Raw genomic sequence first — 18,187 nt, 5'->3', positions numbered from 1 at the left:
CTAGTTTTACGCTGTTCGGTAAAAGTATCTGTTGATTTTATTTCCTTTGTACGTATATTGACTTCGCTGAATCTTCTCCCGCCTTTAAGTGGCCTTAGATTTTCCTACTAGCGCACCAGTCAGCGAAGCGTCGCATGCGCGCTTGTGGAGCGCTTGTGTGGAGTGACCTTGACTTGTAGCTACATACAGTGTACAGACAAAGTAAAGAAAGGCACATTCTTCAATTCACAAACGTGTCGTGGCTTCGTTTCAACTGAACGAACAAATTGCCACGATCCGTCGGCGGCCGGCGGACTAAACGCGGGGCCGACTGACTCTGCCGGAAGGTCGGCGAGCCGTGCAGCAGTAGCTCAGTCAATGGTCAAGCCGAGTCATCTCCCCCTGACGTCACACGAAAACGCCACAGAAAATGGGCGAGGATGCAGAGAGGAGGGCAGCATTTTCGAATTGATTTTTCTACTAAATAAATTCGCGTAAGCGCGCTCAGAATGGTCGAAACATGGCCTATGGACTCCGGACTACAATTTGCGCTCGTAATCCCGCAATGTTTACAAGTCACTTCAGTGTCCCTTTAACGCCAACACAGTGAGCGACCACGTGTGTGCACGACTGAAGGCGAGCCCAGCGCTGCCATGAAAATAGAGTCGCTGTTGATGTGTCTGGCCGACTGTTTTGCCCCCGCCCCTTACGAAACATCTCTGGGGACGCAGTAGTGTAACCGATTTCTATCCGGGTCGGTAATAAGTCGGTAATACGTCGGTAATGCGTCGAACACTTCTACGCACTGTATTGTGACTTCACTGTAACATTACCGCCGCTTCTGGCCTCACCAGAAATCTGCTCCCTCTTACCGTGTCTCTTTAGAGGCGTTAATCAAAGTAGCCACCACAGCCCAAATCGGCTTTTCAGTTGACTGGCTGGAGCTGCGGACACGTCGCAATGTATGCATCCCCTCTGCTTTTAAAAATGAAGAAATGACGAGTACAGGTACTCTTTAACAAGAACATTTTTGGAGCTAAAGCACAGCGTTAGCACTGACGTGGCACTAACAGCGTTAGCACTCATTGGAATAGCACTGACAGTCCGCACGGCGCTTTGTACGAAGGGTACACAGCGTTAGGGCGCTATAGCACTGAAAATCCCCATTGCGTGTTGTAACATGGGTACACAGCGTTGGCATGGAATGGCAATAACAATCCCCATGGCGCTTTGTGAGAGGGGTACACAGCGTTAGGACCAGTACACAGCGTTATCATGGAACAGCACTGACAATCCCTATGGCGCTCTGTAAGACGGCACAGAAAGGGGAGGAGGAGTCACATAGTTTTGAAGGCTAGTGTTTCCTGGGTGTGGATATCTTCTTGAGAGCGCTTTCGACTCGCACAAGCCTGAGCACCATGACGGTGACTCTGCCACGACTAGGTGGCGTAGAAGCGTTGGCCGCAGCAATGGAGCAGGCTTCGCCCGATGCGTGAACGCCAAGGATGACCATGGGGAAGTCGGAAAAAATGCTCTCGACGTATTGCATCACGAGCGGGTCCACAGGGTCAGACTGGAAGACCACGACCATGCTAGGGGAGTCATCCTGGGTGAAATCGCAACGTGCACGTTACTGCCAAAAAAAAAAAAAAAGAAGGTGTCGGGCGCTTCGACGCACGAACTGGCGGGGGCCCTGGGGCGAGCAGCGCACAAATGAAATGCACGTGTCGCGCGGCGCCTTGAGACGCCGCGCATTTCGAACGCCTGCGCGCACCGGATCTCTTAACCACCACCACATGCGATGGCCACCGATGGAGACAACTGGCTTTTCCTTCTTCCCCGGCCGTCAGCGTCAGGAGGAAGGGAAGATGAAGACAGAGAGACGCGGTCCGGGCGCAGGAGAGCTCGGCCCGCCGTCTTCGTGCTCCGCGCGAGTACTGTTTTTTAGTCGCCCGCCGGGGTGTAAATAAATGTACAATTTTTGCATCGGAAGCTGAGTTTGTCGGTTGAGGATACCCGGGGTGAGATCCTCAGCGCTGCTGCGGATTGGAGGAGAAGCCCCGGGGAAAAGAACATCACGAAGATAACTGGCGCAGTCGACAGGATCTTCAACAGCGACGACTCAGCTGGCCGGCGGGCGAGACGGGCTCCTCGACGGACGGAGTTCGCGGAGAAATCGCGGTCTGCTGAACGTGATCGGCAGGACCAGCGAGCTCGCGACCCAGGAGGAGAAGCGGCTCGACCGGCGCTCAACAAACTTCTCAACGAAGACCGAGGCAGTGTCTGCGGCCTGCTGAGCGGCGGAGAAGGAGCTTGACCAGCGGTCAGTGGAGGCATCAGGAGCCCACTGAACGAGGAGCAGCAGGAGTAGTGAGCTGTCGGCAGGCGAGAAGTCGGCGGGCCATTGTTTGGTGGACACCTCGGCTGATGGAGCCGCGCCTAAATGGATACCCCATCTGCACCAGTGCGGCATCTCTACAGGCACGGAGCGATGCAGGTCAGTGCCTCACTTGATCCTGGGTGCGTGGCTCACCATGACATGTAGGGGGTGCTGCATGAGTAGCCCTGAGATAATGGGGGGCGGTTAGGTCGGTATGGTGAGATGGAGCTGACTGTGAGGGCTGACGAGGCAGTGAGCGTCAGAATTAGGTCAGCCATGTCTTTCGCTGACGAGATGGCCCTACTGCAGGCGAAATTAAAGGTCGCTGAGGCGGAGTTAGCAGCGGAACGCCTAAGGAGTGAGCGTTTGGGAAGCGCTAACAACGCCACTGCCTCACCGATCGGGCAGCGAGTACAAGGGTGCAGCGAGATGGATGGGAGATTAGATTGCATGAGCATGCTGCAAGGGGTGCTCGTAGATATGCCCTCCCAGGAAGCGCTTGTGCTTGATTGGTTCGCTGGTGCCGAGGCCAGGCTAGACTCCTACTGTGTTCCGCAAAAATGGCGAGCAGGGGTAATTCTTCCCTACTTGAGCGCGAGGGCTAGAGGGTGCCTAGCTGGACTCTCGGGGGAGCAGCGCAAGAGCTACGCAGTTCTTAAGGCAGCAGTACTGAAGGGACTGAAGCTGGCTTCAGGTGAGCGTGAGCCCGTTGTCGCAGCGTGCGGAGACGCAGAATATTCGGGGAGCGTGGCCGAGCGGCCAAGAGCTTTGCAGGATGCAGCAGCCCGGGAATCGCGCGAGTCGGATGCAGTTGGTGTTGCGCAAAGTGCATCCTGTGCTTCTGGAGGTGCCCAAATGTCGAGTCGCGAGAATGCGATTGCCATGGGAAGCTCCAGCGAAGTGAGAGAGGAAAGTGCAAATCAGGGTACGGCCGCTCGTGTAGTGCAGCCCCAGGCAATTGCAGGTAGGACTGTAGGAGTGGCTGAAGAAATAGCCTCTCCAGCATTGCATGTCAGCGTTGATGTGACCGCTAAGCAGCCGTCTGCTGATTACGCTGACGAACAGCGCGTAGTGGAGCACGACGCTCCGAGCTCAGGGTTGGCTGAACTGGGGTCTTTGGACAAAGAAGGGAGGAAGTGTCAGCCAGCTTCACCGCAGTGCAGCGTGGCTGCAACGCAGGCCGGCGAGGCAGAAGCGGTTCCTTCTCGAGCGAGAAAGCGGGGAGGAGAGGGGCCCCTGTTAACGTTGCCTGTTACTGTTCTGCGACGGGGTGCGCCGCATGGCAAGGGGCTTTTCAGACGACGACGGCCGGTGCGTACCACCTGCTAAAGGCCGCTCGCTCTGATTGAGCTAGAGGAGGATTGTGCCTATTTTGTCATGGTGACCTGCAGCCAGGGTCAAGGGGCACTGGCCGTGCTGATTGTTGTGTCGTCAAACTGAAGGAACGATGTTGCACGTGCCAAAAGTGTGTGTGGTGTGTGTTTCGTGTGTGAAACATTCCTGAAGTTATGTTTCACAGTGGTGGTGGAGGTGTCGGGCGCTTCGACGCACGAACTGGCGGGGGCCCTGGGGCGAGCAGCGCACAAATGAAATGCACGTGTCGCGCGGCGCCTTGAGACGCCGCGCATTTCGAACGCCTGCGCGCACCGGATCTCTTAACCACCACCACATGCGATGGCCACCGATGGAGACAACTGGCTTTTCCTTCTTCCCCGGCCGTCAGCGTCAGGAGGAAGGGAAGATGAAGACAGAGAGACGCGGTCCGGGCGCAGGAGAGCTCGGCCCGCCGTCTTCGTGCTCCGCGCGAGTACTGTTTTTTAGTCGCCCGCCGGGGTGTAAATAAATGTACAATTTTTGCATCGGAAGCTGAGTTTGTCGGTTGAGGATACCCGGGGTGAGATCCTCAGCGCTGCTGCGGATTGGAGGAGAAGCCCCGGGGAAAAGAACATCACGAAGATAACTGAAGGTACTCCGAGTACCTCTAAGCCCTTCTTAGGAGTTGCGAAGGTCAACGCATTAATGTCCAATTAGGGGCCGCTGAGTGCTCCTTCCCTGTTTGCTCTGCGAGTAATGGTGGCTGCGGCGCGGCTGTACGAGTTTTTCCGCCGAAAACAGCACTCACATTCACAGCTGCACTATCAGCTTTCCACGTGAGGTTTCTTAGCACTGTAGTACTTTACTGGGAGTTTTATTAATGCAAGCGAGGCTCGTGATATGGAACCCTTCGTAGTCCCGGGGAAGTTCTTCCTCAGTTACAGACGCCAACCCCGGAGAGAAACGTCCCATTATGAAGCCTTAAGCGGGTTTATAAGAGCGGTGCGGCCGTCGGTTTAACGCCGGCGGCGACGTTGTAAGCGCGGGTGACCAAAAGCATCCGGACCTCTGGGTCCGAGCTGCCCAGCGCTCCCGTTCCCTGCTCTTCATTAACTACGGAGGCAAAGGGGTCTTGAGGACAGGCCCACATAGAGTGGACCAGCGTGGCTAGGTTCCCTAAGAGTGGAAAATTTGGCGAGGGGAATTGCAAGGCGTGAATGCAGTGTAGTAGTGTTAGGCAGGACAAAAAATTCGTCTGCAGGAGTCGCCATAAGCGCTCCTGATGGTTGGTTAGCTCAGGGTGGGCAGTAGGTATCGACAGCGAGAGAGGTGGTAATGCGTAGTGATGTCATGGTACGTGATTAACTGATCCCTGGCTGACCTTGCGCCATGGTAGGGGACGATGCTGGCACCGGCACGGATAGCGAATCCTCGTGCTGTGTTGTGCGCTGCCTCATTGTCCCCCAGACCAGTTTTCACAGTGGTCCACACGATGTGTACCAGGGAGGTAAGGGGATTTTGAACGAGAATTTTGGGCGCCATGGACGATATGTCCTCGCGAGCGATGTTTTAGGTTACCGTTTTTTAATCGGTGATTATAATTGTAGATGACGGTGGAGTTGTTAGTGCGAGCGCTGTTGCCATTTCCACTGCCGCTGCAGGGGCGCTGGTGCGGACGGTTCGAGAGTTGGCAGGGCGGTCATTCGGGCTATCAATGACTGCGAGGGCAAAGGCGTCGTGATGCCTCTATTCTGCCGCATCCACGTACAGAATGTCAGGTTTGATGAGGAATTTCTTGGTGAGTGCCCGCGCCCGTTGCTCCCTTCTACCTCTGTGGTAGGTGGGGTGCATGTTCCTCGGAAGAGGGCGGACGTGGAGGCAGTCGCGGATAGCCCTAGGGATGGGGATAACCGTTTCGAAACAGACTGGGGCCCCTATACCAAGGCGGACAGTGTATGTTGTCCAGTGGACGTAGTTGAGAGGCGATGGAGCTGAGTGATATAATGTGCCTCGACCACTTCCTGGGCAGCATTATGAACCCCAAGGCGCTCAAATCTGGCAGTGGTGGATGCACTCAGAGAAATTTGTAGCGAAGCTGTGGAGGCCTTTTTGACGAGGCAATTTTAATCATTTATGCGCTCGAAGCCCGAAGGTAGGGGAGAGATAATGTTATGCGACTAATGATAAAGACTTGAACAAGCTTGATTCTCTCTCTCCCTGAGACCCTGGTAGCGTCCGGTAATTCGTCAGATGAGTCCAATTGTCTGATTAACGTGTGAGCCGAACTGACAGATAAAGTTTATGTGATTATGCTAAATGACAAGAACGAGGACCTTGAGGGTGCGCACCTTTGGGATCAAATGTTCATTTAGGTAAATTTTGATGTCAGGAAAATTATGAGAGGTAGGTTTGGCTGGTAAGAGGAAAAGTTCCGATTTTGCGCGAGAGCATTCCAGGCCTGCAGACTGTGCTTCCTCATTGACAAAACGTGCACCTTGCTGTAATGTGTTTTCAATTAATGCGCCGCTACTACCAGTAACCCCTAGCCTAATATCATCCGCGTATAGGCTAAACTGAAGGTGCGGAATTTTTTCAAGTTTGTTAGGGATATTGGGTGGAGCCAAGTTAAATAATAGAGGGGATAGAACGGCCTCTTGTGGAAGCCCTATGGAAGGGTGAGTTAGCACGTCATATTTAAGGTTCCCCATCTGAACGAACGCTGTACGCGCCTTACAAAGTTGCGCACGTAGTTGTACAGTCGCTATCAATGGGATATTGATTCCACGCCACGCCAAATTGTGCAGTGGGTGGCTCGGTCAAATGCTTTGGTGAGATCCAGCGCCAGAATTGCAGCATTATCCAGTCGGGCTGGAGGGGTCATTACTTCACCGGATTGTTGCGGAAGGGCGTCATGAGTAGAGTCCAGGGCGGAAGCCAATCATCTAATGTGGAAGGGCGCTGGTGGAATTGAGGTGGAGCGTAATGCCGGCGGGGATGATGTACTCCAGGACCTTACCAACGCATCAGGTTAGACATATGGGTCGGAGATGATCAATAGTAAGGGGCTATCCAGGTTTAGGGATGAGCTTGACCTTGGCATGTTTTTGCCATGCACAAGGGAACGTCCTGCGTTCCGAAAAATAATTGGAGTATTGCGTGAGAGCCGCGATTGAGGGATCATGAACGGTGCGGACCACTTTGTTGGTTACTCTGTGCGGTCCCCGTGCCGAGCCTAGGCGGATAGCCAGAAGAGCGCTGCGCACTTCCGCAACCGTGATGGCGGCATCTAGGCCCTTACTGGGTGATAACTGATATGGTAGAAGTTGCTTAGCGTCTCCTGCGGGAATATATATGGAGCGAATTCTATCGATGACTTCCTGATTGGTACCAGGGAATTTTTGTATAATGGCTTTGAGCCGATGACCATGTTCTGTTTGTGTGAGTGGCGTCCAGGAGGTATCTCAAGAGGTACCAGGTTCTCCGCATGCCAAGGTTACTGTGCATGTTATTGCAAATTTCGTGCCACCGACTTCGAGCAAGTTGGACAGAATAGTTCTCTATTTCGTTATTCAGGTGAGCCATATTTGAAGTGTTAATTTCCTGTTGCGCCTATTTTTCCGCCACCTGCCCTGATGCTACGGAAGGCATGCTGTAGGTGTTGCAGGTGGGAGTCTACCGCGTCGTATCGGGTTCCGGTGTCTACAGGAGTGCTCGTGGTTCGAGCGTCAGTGAGAATCTGTTTTACCCATTTTTCAAGACCCGAAGGGGTGATTTCTGGAGTTTCGTGGGTTTTCCACACCTCGCGAGATTCATTCCAGTCTGGCAGATGTGTCTGCTGCAGACGGAGACGCAGGGGTCTTTTTAAAATGACACAAGTTTAGAGAATAAAGTGATCGCTACCTAATGAGTCGTTGGTGTGATAGACCAGCATGCACTCGTGGCATTATAGGTGAAGGTGAGATCTGAGGATGAATCTCTCTGTACTCTATTGCCAGTTCTAGTGGGAGACATTGGGTCAGATTCTGTAGCAAGCCGATGAGTTTAGATGTGATCCCAGGGGAGCCTACCCTTGCAAGTGTATTGACGGTATCCCCAGGCTTAGTGGGGCGCGTTGACGTCGCCGACCAGGTAAAGAGCATGAGGCCCTACCGCTTGATTAGTGATAGAAACAAGTAACTAAAAGTATGTCCTATTGAACGGGGGCTGCAGTATATGTTGAGAATATTAGGTGCACAGCCTCCCGTTTACTTGGGTAAAGAACCACTAAATCGCGTGGAATAGAGATGCTATAAAATGGCATCTGTTCAGCATGATTATTATGGTCGAATAGAACCGCTGTTGCAGGATTATCATTGCCCTGAAATGCCTTGTTAGCTGCGAGCTCGGCCATGGTACCTACTTCTTGTAATGCTATCACACTGGGGGAGAGATTTGGCTGCCTGTATCAAGAGTCGCAAGGCACGCCGTTTAGGACGGGACCCCCTGCAATTCCCCGCCAACTCCCGACACCGACGCCGGCCTTTTCGCTCAATGCACCACTTAAAGCTTTCAATTCATTAAAACAGCCAAAGTTATCGTCAATGCAAAACTTGCTGCGACAGACAGAATTTGAAAATTACCGGGGCAGAAGGACACACACAGATACAAATGCAATGAAACACAGAGAAAGACTGACAAAACTAGGTCTCGTTATCTTATAGTCGAGAGACACAATGGCAAATATATGGCCGCAGAGCACGCATGATTAGACAGGTATACACAGACGTTCAAAGATAACAGAACAGTTGTGGGCGCACCCAGAATAAGGAAGAATGACGCTTAAATAGAACGAAACAAACTCGTCCAGGCACACTGGAACCCCAGACAGGCCAAGGCACACACACACACACACACGGCGGTAGACATATCGGAAAGTATACAAAGACGTGCACGCATGCCCAATAATGCTATCAAAACGATAGTTGCGCCAAAAGTCTATTGGTTAGTCTCTGGCTCAGTAGGTCAGTTGTCTAAACTAGTCGCAAATAGTTTTTCTGCATATGCGCTGACAAATGCAATAGAAAAACAGGGAAACTTATAAGAATTTGGTAGAGAATTTCGGTCGTATACGGCCCCCCGAAGCCTGCTAGCTTAGACCATTTTTACCGTGAGTGTATCCCCCAGGCTGAGAAGCGCCTCCATGCTGCGATTCCTCATTTTAGCCAGCAGCACCGACGTGGCCACCTGCGAAAATAGCCGTCCTTGTTAGAAACGCGCTAAGAACACGGCAAAAGCAAGACATTTTGCTTGCCGACCTCAACTCAGCCTTAAGAAAACAATGTACTTCCATCTTATGTCAGTATACTCGAACTTCGCTGCTCATGGGCGTTTTCAATGTCCGCAGAACCACTTGGGGTTACCGCGTGAACATCATCATCCTAAATTTTATTGTGAAAGAGGGAAGAGAAAAAGAGGGTGGAATTATTAGGGCCTTAGTCGAAAACACCGGTGGCGAGAGCTCCGGCCTTGGATCTACGGATCCTCTAGAGCGTGGCTGGCCAGGGCCGCGTCCCAAGTTTCGAGTGGGAAGTGCATGCCGTTCTGTCTTCCAAATGATGGGGCAGTTCCAAAAACATGGAGAAGATTGGCTTTGTCTTTCCATGTGAAGCATTCCACATTACATTTCTTATAAAACAAGAGTGCCGACCTGGACTTGTGTGGGAACATGTTGGCCTAAATTTTTCTGACTGCTTGTGAATCTTGTGCACATAAGTGCTTTTGGAGGATAGGTAGGGTCATTCTTTCTAATCTCACTCGGAGCAGACGTTCACCGTACGTTTCGTAAGGAGGGAGGGCGCATGAATGGTCGGTCTCGCAGTGGGAGGTACGGTTCCTCGCATACGAATCGGCGCTTTCACTTCTCTCCTGTCCCTTGTGGGCCAGGCGCCACATTATGTGTATTTTGAAAGTCCCTTTGGACCCGCCGCGGTGGCTCAGTGGCTAAGGCGTTGCGCTGCTGAGCACAAGGTCGCGGGTTCGATTCCCGGCCGCGGCGGCCGCTTTTCTGATGGAGGCGAAAAGCAAAAACGCCCGTGTGTTCGAGATTTCGGCGCACGATAAAGATCCCCAGGTGGTCAAAATTAATCCGGAGCCCTCCACTGCGGCGCGCCTCATCGTCTGCGTTGCGTCGGCGCGTTAAATTCAACAATCACTCACGAAAGTCCCTTTGGGAAGGTTCGTTTAGATCTTCTGGGCATTCTTCCAGCTATGGTGTTTCGGATGACCTTTGTAGAGTTAATGACGATATTTAAAACTCTTATTTTCTTATACTTTTTTTTTTGCTTGACGAATAGGCGGGGGACTCATTGATATTGCGGTCTTCAGTGCTCGACCCACTCTGGTTACCCGCACTGGCTTCCATCCTACTAAGCAGAATTCCTCCCCTGATGTCACCACTGCATCTTACGACATTGTTCCTGAGTGGTGCCATACTCAAAAACGCGTAGTAGTGATCTTTTCCCTCTACTCATTACATTCTGCGGTAAACGTTTTTGCATGGGCCAACGTCTCAACCGCACGACTGGGTGGCCTTTCACTCACAGGCTGTTTTAGCAGATTTGATGACCCTTTCGATACTCATTCATACAATTCAAACGGTTCGGGTCAGCGCCCTGGCAGGTGTCAAGTGCGACTACTCTACACCAGCCCTGCACGTTCGTATGGCGGCGTTAGCATTTTAATGATGCCGCAAATAGGGCAACAGCTCATCAAAAAAAGAAAGAAACATCGAAGCGATTTTTGAGACAGTTGTTCAATAGATGGGAAACGTATGTGGGCTCAGGCACACGGGTAATATTCGTCATTAGTGGTCGCTCATTTGCCTCCGTTAAAATAAATTAATATGGTACGGTGCAGGCAAATGCGATTCGTTTACCGACGTTTCGAAATTAGCAAGCTTAATAGATTTTGCGCGCTCGTCTATTGTTAGAGCCATACCGAAATTCAAGACGTTTTTCAAGCAGGTGCCTTAGAATGCAGGCTACGGTATTTTCTGTAACCATACGCACCGCTACTCTTCATTTAAGCGGCTACAAGGTGACTGATGATTTCAGCGGCTGCACTCCTAAGTGGGCCACTCTCAAAACCTTTGCGCCTCCTGGTCCTCAGAATTGGAACAAATACATTTAACGAGATGCTTTTCAGGCTTAGGTAGGAAGTTTATTGAAAAACACCGTGTTTGTAAAAAAAAGTTTGAAGAAATTTCCGAGTGGGAATTGTCGGATACTGAGTTAGCACTTGTTCGAAGGACATATCTCCGTACATACGCTCCAACGTATCTTTGGCTTCTGGTCCTTTCATTACAGGGCACTGTAATAAATGATGGATCTTTATTTTAAAAGTCCCTAGGATTTATTTAAAAAATAGCCCATACGGCTCATCTATACCTGTGGAGTGCAGTGGACAGATGGAGAGGTTTCTTAAAGGAGTTGCGCAAAAGTGTTTACCCATTGAAACGCAAGAGGGGTGATAGGAAAAATGTAAACGCCAAGGATCGACAGCAGTAAAACTTACTTTGGTCTCCGTATTTCAGAATACATGAATGCGATTCGTGTATTACCCCGAGTGCACATGAATACCAACGCAGATCACTCGGAACAGCAGGATTTAGCGTTTTAACGGCCTCTACGGAGCGCAAGGATCAAATGAAGACAAACGGCCGCCCACTCCAACCGCAAGCAGTGTAGTTCGTAACACCTTTGGGGGCGGGTGCGCTGCTTACATCGCAGGACTACTCTGACCAATCACAGCGCGGCAGAGCTCAGGCCACAGGATCTCATGGATCGCACGGTTATAATTTGCCATTTTATTATTCCAGCACGGAATAGAATTATCGAAATATAATGTAACCATATTCGACTTCCGTACACTCCTTTAAGACACTCGAAAGTATGTTAGGAAACCTTTCCGATGTGCTTCCTGCAGTGTACTTGCCCCCCCCCCTTTTTTTTCTTCCCCTATTTCCTGGATATCAGTGATGGCGCCCGTTCCCACGCACTTGCGTGAGGTTAGATTTATCCGTCTGTCTATCGAAACTGCAGGCAGCAACTAGCACCAGCGAAAGTTGCTGATTGTGCCTGACCGGATGAACATGCACGCTGGTTCAGAATTTTACAACAGAACATAAAAAAACCGAGGCCTACAAAAAAAAAAAAAAGACGACGCGGAGGACCCTTTATTGGTTCACCAAGATCTACTTGCAGCCTAAAAATAGAAGCCTCTAAGAGCTACAAATACTCATTACAGCGCGAAGGAAGTGCCACAGGAAATTGAGATCATTGACGTCACGCTTCGACTCGACCTTAGTACAATTTCTTGTTTAGTCACCGTGGGAGAAAAGAACCTCAATGTGATGGTTCATTTTGTGAGAGCTCTAGACAATCATTGCGCATTAAGCGTGAGACACTGGGCCAACAAGAAAGAAAAGCATCGGTGCCTGTAGCGACCAGAACTAAAGCGCGTATCTTCCAGCGATTCAAAGAGCAAATGTGCAAAAAATTGATTGAAGTACAGTACACTTCGTAATAAAGGGGATAAGAGCGTAAGCGCCTCTTATTTACCGATCCAAATAAAATGGAGATTGCGAGTGTAAATATTCATAAGCCTCAATTCGACCCATTTTTATTTTTATTTCTTTCTCGTGGCTCTTCGCCATTCATGTGGCTTCGTGTTCCTAAAGGCCAATTTTTATCTAGCTCTTACACTGCGTACTCTTACCTTTTTGGCGCTTCCTTTAACGCGCTGTCTACGATACTACATAGAACGAAAGGGGCCTTGGCCTTTCGCTTTCGCTTTTTGGTCGCGGGCATGGTGTCCGCTTGATGCCGACTAAACCCCGCAAGCATCGTAAGCCGAATAACGGGCGGCTGTTACCTTGTCATTCGGTTGTGTTCTATACTTATCTGTGCATAATGTGTAATAGATAGCTGCAAGTACAATTTCTTGTTTCGTCACTCACAGTCACCAAGACTCACAACGTGCGTCCTACGGGAGCAAGGAACCTCACTTTGCTGGCTTAATTTGTAAGAACAAAATAAGCAATCATCAGGCATTATGCGCGCTAGCTCGGCCGACAAGAAAAAATTCCCCCGCATTTCCCCGAGGGGGAGAATGTGAAAGTGCGAATGCATGGTTGTCGGCCCGCTTGCGGCGCTTGCGCTCGGCCCCCGCAGCCCACCGCCTCGCCGCCTTCTCTTCCATCTCTTCCATCGGGTTTGTAGTATCACGTGTACACCACGCAGTTATCAAGCCGCTATAACGCCGCTGAGTCGCCAACGCACGCCGCTGACGACGTAGATTGAATGCGTTAAAGATATAAGGCGCGTTACTCACGCTGATATCAGCGTGGCGTCCGTGGCTTAGTCGGTAGCGCGTCGCGCTGCGGCCGCAAAGTCCTCGGATCGAAACCTGGCGCCGGATGCTGTTTCTTTTTTAAATATAGAGGAGCACTGCGGACGCCGACGCCGCCGCCGCCGCCGGCGGTGGATGGTTTGGGGTCGCTTATAAAGTGCATTAAAAATTCAGAGCCCTTCTACTACTGTGAAGATGGAAGACCCGGAAGCTATATTGGTGGATAACTACATTGAGTTATGTGCGGTAACTTACTATATTGATCGAATAGAAACATAGACATAAATTCCTTAGAATTACTTCTAAATTATTTCTAATAGAATTTGTTTCGACATAGTTGCGATAAAACAATCGAGTGACGCACGTTTTCTGTAGGAATACTCCCTGCGTGGATGGCCGTGCATTGACAGCGACGAAAATTCTGTAACATTTAAGGCGCTCTGCAGGTCCAGCCCAGGATGGCGGCGGCGAGCGTCCGGGTCCGACAGGCGTGCGAGGCGGAGGAGGTGGCCATTGCCCTGGCCATTGCCGACCCCGGGTGCCAGACAGTGTTGTGCGATTCCAAGAGTGCAGTGCGGAATTATGCCAAGGGCAAAGTGTGCGGTGAGGCTGTGCGCGTTCTGTGCTCGGCCGACCTCCAACGAGAGAACAGGTGTGTTAAAATAAAGTGGTTCCCGGCGCACGCGGGCAACGATGCGTCGGCCAAGCACGACAACCACAACGAGACGGCACACGCAGTGGCGCGAGCGCTAACCAACCGCGCCGCTGCAACCGACCGTCCACTGTGGGGTAGCGCCAAGGACCGTATGACGACGTTCAACGAACTTACACAGTTCCACCGCTTGGCTCGAAGGACTCTCCCACCCCCGCACCCGGGGCTGAGCCGAGCGGAGGCGGTGCTGTTCAGACAACTGCAGACTGGGTCCTTACCCACCCCAGTGTTGATGAAATATGTGTACCCGCAAGTGTATGCGAGTGATGTGTGCCGCGTGTGCCAGCGGGAGAGGGCCACCCTAACGCACATCCTATGGGACTGCACCAAGTTCCCCAACGAAGCGTCGACAAGTACAACGATTCCGCCGCGGCTCGTGGCTGCGGCGAAGTGCTATGACCAAGAAATCCAAACCTGGGCCGTCCAGCAGGTCTCGGCGGCTCTTGAAAGACAAAGGCCGAGCGAAACCGCCGGGACGTTGCCCCCAAGGGCGACCGAACGCGGGAGTAGCACGCGCCGTAGTCGAGTAAAGACCACCCGCTGAGAAGACGTAAGGGCCCGCGTCGCGGCGCCACTTAATGGTGGTGTCGCTCTGCAGGCGACTAAATAAAGTTGCTTCTATCTATCTATCTATCTGTAACATTTACAACTTCAGTGTGAACTAACTATGACAAGTAAATGAAACTCGGCATAATGACAGAGTCGTCTTAGCGGCCAGTTTCAGTACGATTTTTTCCAAGATAACTTACGGTATATTCTTATCTACACAGTATTTCACATTAGCTCTGCAGCGAGCGCGTGCGGCTCTGTCGACGTGCCCCAATACACGCGCGCCAATTTTGGTCAGAGCCTAGCGGAAACCAGCTTCGCTGTCAAAACAGAAATATTTTAGTTTCGACTGGCGGCTTATCTTCCGACACATCTCTGCGAGTCGATGAACACGCCCGCTTTGCGCAAAGAAATGCGGAGGCGTTCGTACGCCTTGAGACGCCTACTTTTGAATTTGGTTCAGATTTCGTTTACGTGTAGTCATGGACAAGTGAAACGCGAACACAAAAATATGAACCAGAACACACAAAAAGCGCGATTTCTTTCCATGCGGGTCCAAATGACCGGAGGCTTAGTTACAAAAACGAAGTTGGGAAATGTTGCCTTCCAAACATTAATAGCGCACCATTATTGGATTTCCCCGAACAGTATTTTTCATATTTCATATATGAACCATATCAAAAATATATTTCATATCTCATATGAAATATGCAATATGAAATATATTTTTCATATGGTTGATATTTCCGTGTTCGCATTCATTCGTCCAAGGATGTACGTGACTCCAGAGCCGTCTTCGGAGCTTTCATTCTCGTTATTGATGGTGTAGATAATAGGGTGGAATGTAATAGAGCGACAATTAACTAGAAAGGGTATACTTGTGTGAATATTGTCAGTACAAATTTCTTTGCGATGCACCCAGCCAGTCTACGCATTGCAAGTCTCCCTTGAGGTTACGCGTGCTGAACTCCAGTACAAAGAGGTGCTTTTGTGCCTCATCTAGTAATATCACGCAGCGAGTGGAGCTGAGGTCAAACACCGGACGTGATGTATACTAGCAAAACACCTCAGCCGCTAAGAAACTCCGGCAGACAGCTGCGGTAAAATGCGAAGTGCATTTGGCTTGTAACGGGCAAATAATAACAGCAATGATTGACTGTGCCGGGTGTACTCTTGACTGAACGCATGGTGTTAGTAAACTTATCCCGCTAAACCAACAAGAACGGCTGCAGTCAGTGGTAATATGTACTGAAAAAAAATTAACACTCATCACGCATGACTAGAAGGCGAAACATTGAATAATACATAAATCATTACAAAACAAATAAATGAGTTTTGAATAACGATTGATTGATTGATTGATTGATTGATTGATTGATTGATTGATTGATTGATTGATTGATTGATTGATTGATTGATTGATTGATTGATTGATTGATTGATTGATTGATTGATTGATTGATTGATTGATTGATTGATTGATTGATTGATTGATTGATTGATTGTATACGTTTAACGCGCCGACGCAGCGCAGGCGATGAGGCAAGCCGTAGTGGAGGGCTCCGGATTAATTTTGACCACCTGGGGATCTTTAACGTGCGCTGAAATCTCATGCACACGGACGTTTTTGCTTTTCGCCTCCATCAGAAAAGCGGCCACCGCACGCGTTTTGAATAACAGTTTTACAGTAATTCATTTACGAGGGTAGTAAGCAGGGCCCAGTTTCAACGTGTTCAAGCAGCCAAACAATCGTTTTTATTTTTTTATTTTGATTAATCATACTTTTCAGTTAATGAACTTAGTCAAACTTAGAAGGTCTAGAGTTTTATTTTATAAAAAAAAAAAATACCTGGGCTGCCCGTTTCACTCAGTAGATTTAGGGGGCTTCAGAATGACTTAGACAGGCGGCTTCTTCGTTTTATTTGTATTGAAACTCTACTAATTGATTGAATAAATTAAGGTTTAACTCGTCGACGCAACGCAGGCGATGAGGCATGCCGTAGTGGAGGGCTCCGGATTAATTTTGACCACCTGGGGATCTTTAACGTGCGCCGAAATCTCGTATACACGGGCGTTTTTGCTTTTCACCTCCATCAGAAAAGCGGCCGCCGCGGCCGTTGAAACTCTACTGATAGTTATCCATAATACCTGCTTATAAAAACTTCCCACGGCTGCGTTGTCGTTTGAGCAGTCCAATGACTGCTTGGCTTCGAGACAGTATGGTGTTTCGAGAGTAGAACACAAGTTGGAGCCGTTTTCTGCGACCACAACCCTCCCGTTGAATCCCGTGTATTGACAGATGCCATGAATTACGAATGGCTCACAAATTCACGGTGAACTAACTAATTACGACGAGTAAACGAGGCTTTGCAAAATGATGCGGCCAACTGTACGATGATATTTTGCTAGACATCGGCATGTGATTGGAAGCTACAAAGACTTCGCGATGAAGTACACTTCGCCGCAGAGCCTATTTCGCTTACAGACGAGCGAAGAAATGCATCGGGTTGAACCATATACACCTCCGCTGTTAAACCGATACGCAGGCGAAACTGAAAGGCCGGCTCAGCGATGGGGGAGCAGACCACGTCACATTTGTGCGTTTCTCTTCCCGATGACCTCCACATGTCCCGATTTCTCAGCGTTCATTTCATGCAAAGTTTATATTTCTGGGGTTTCAGGCATCTTTCACGTATGCGAACAAAAACTCCCGGGGCTCCGCATGTCTTAGAAGCGCGAGGCGTTGGGAATGAACGTCCCGGTGCGGCGTGCTATCAGCCATCGCCTCCTGTATTGTTACAATGCCAAACGCATCAGCCCGGACCGGCCAACCAAGCCCTCTCCTCCTACTCTGGCCACTCTCTCCCAATCGGTAGCCTTCCCACCCCTTCAATCATGGGACCAGTTAAGCTTGGGTCGACGCGTGGTGGAGAGCGGCAACGTTGCAAAACGTGCTCCGCCGCGGCTCTGAGCTTTCATGCGCTGGCGCGAGCGCCATTTCTTTGACAATCTCGAACATCGGTTGCCTTGGCAACAAGGCACAAACCACTGTCGAAGTCAGTTACGGTTGCGTGATCCCGGTTCAGCTCGGGGCCCCACCTCGCGACATGTGGGCACTGCAGATGTACCACTCACTCCCACAGGTAAGTGCGCGATGCGTTTGGCATTGCAAAAATACAGGAGGCGACGTATTAGCGCGCGGTCGCGTGCACCAGAGTCGCACTCCGTTTAAAACTACATTTGGACCACACGCTTATACGTCTCGTCACGTTGATATGCATTTTGAGTGCACTGGTTATCAATAGCCACCATTTCCAAGAACAGTAGAGCAAAAATGAGTGTGCTTGTATGCATGTTTCTGCGCCATGCTCAAGACGCCGGCTAAAAAGCTTCGCGGTGCATCCACATTCACAGAGTGAAATGGCTCACGATTTTTTCGTTTTGTTTTGTTTGGCACAAGTGTTATCTCGCTTTCGCAGTGAGCGTTCTCGGCCATTCTCGTGCGCACCTGCAGCTTTTGCCCAGTGGCCTTTTCCGCGTAGGAGGTCGAGAAGTGTCTGCCGTCTTTGAGGGGCACGCTGAGCTTGGACGTGAAGGAGAACACGCCCGGGCCGATGTGCTTGAAGGTCGCGTTGGATGAGCGGTGCTGCTCGTGGGTCACTAGGCGCCGAAAGAACTTGGACACTCGCTTTAGACCGTGGGCCTTAGGCGACTTGTCGCCGACCTTCGCCTCGAGCTTGCTCAGCCGCACCTTTCCGGGCAACCGTCCGTGGCGTGCAAAGAGCCGTATCAGGTTCGTTAGCTACGTCACAGCTCCCCTAAATGCGGCCGGCAATCATAGATGACTGACGTCGAAGTCTGGGCCT

The 18,187-nt window shown here is 50.6% G+C and overlaps 1 protein-coding gene across 1 annotated transcript in view; it reads right to left on the bottom strand.

Moving 5' to 3' along the window:
• Positions 1 to 753: 753 nt before the first annotated feature.
• LOC144155741 (uncharacterized) overlaps positions 754 to 18,187 on the bottom strand; it is a 38,106-nt gene continuing 20,672 nt past the window's right edge. The window contains exons 5-7 of the mRNA XM_077687357.1: positions 17,830 to 18,072; positions 8,819 to 8,896; positions 754 to 1,585 (exon numbers count right to left, since the gene is read on the bottom strand). Coding sequence (XP_077543483.1) covers positions 1,334 to 1,585; positions 8,819 to 8,896; positions 17,830 to 18,072 — 573 coding nt within the window. The 3' untranslated portion in view covers positions 754 to 1,333. The remainder of the gene's footprint in view (positions 1,586 to 8,818; positions 8,897 to 17,829; positions 18,073 to 18,187) is intronic.

The sequence above is a fragment of the Haemaphysalis longicornis genome, unplaced genomic scaffold, assembly GCF_048455015.1.
Source record: "Haemaphysalis longicornis isolate Haplotype H1 unplaced genomic scaffold, Haemaphysalis longicornis Haplotype H1 scaffold_1, whole genome shotgun sequence".
NCBI classification, from domain to species: domain Eukaryota; kingdom Metazoa; phylum Arthropoda; class Arachnida; order Ixodida; family Ixodidae; genus Haemaphysalis; species Haemaphysalis longicornis.
The sequence above is the reverse complement of the archived record's forward strand: the minus strand, read 5'-3'. Positions and strand labels throughout refer to the sequence as shown.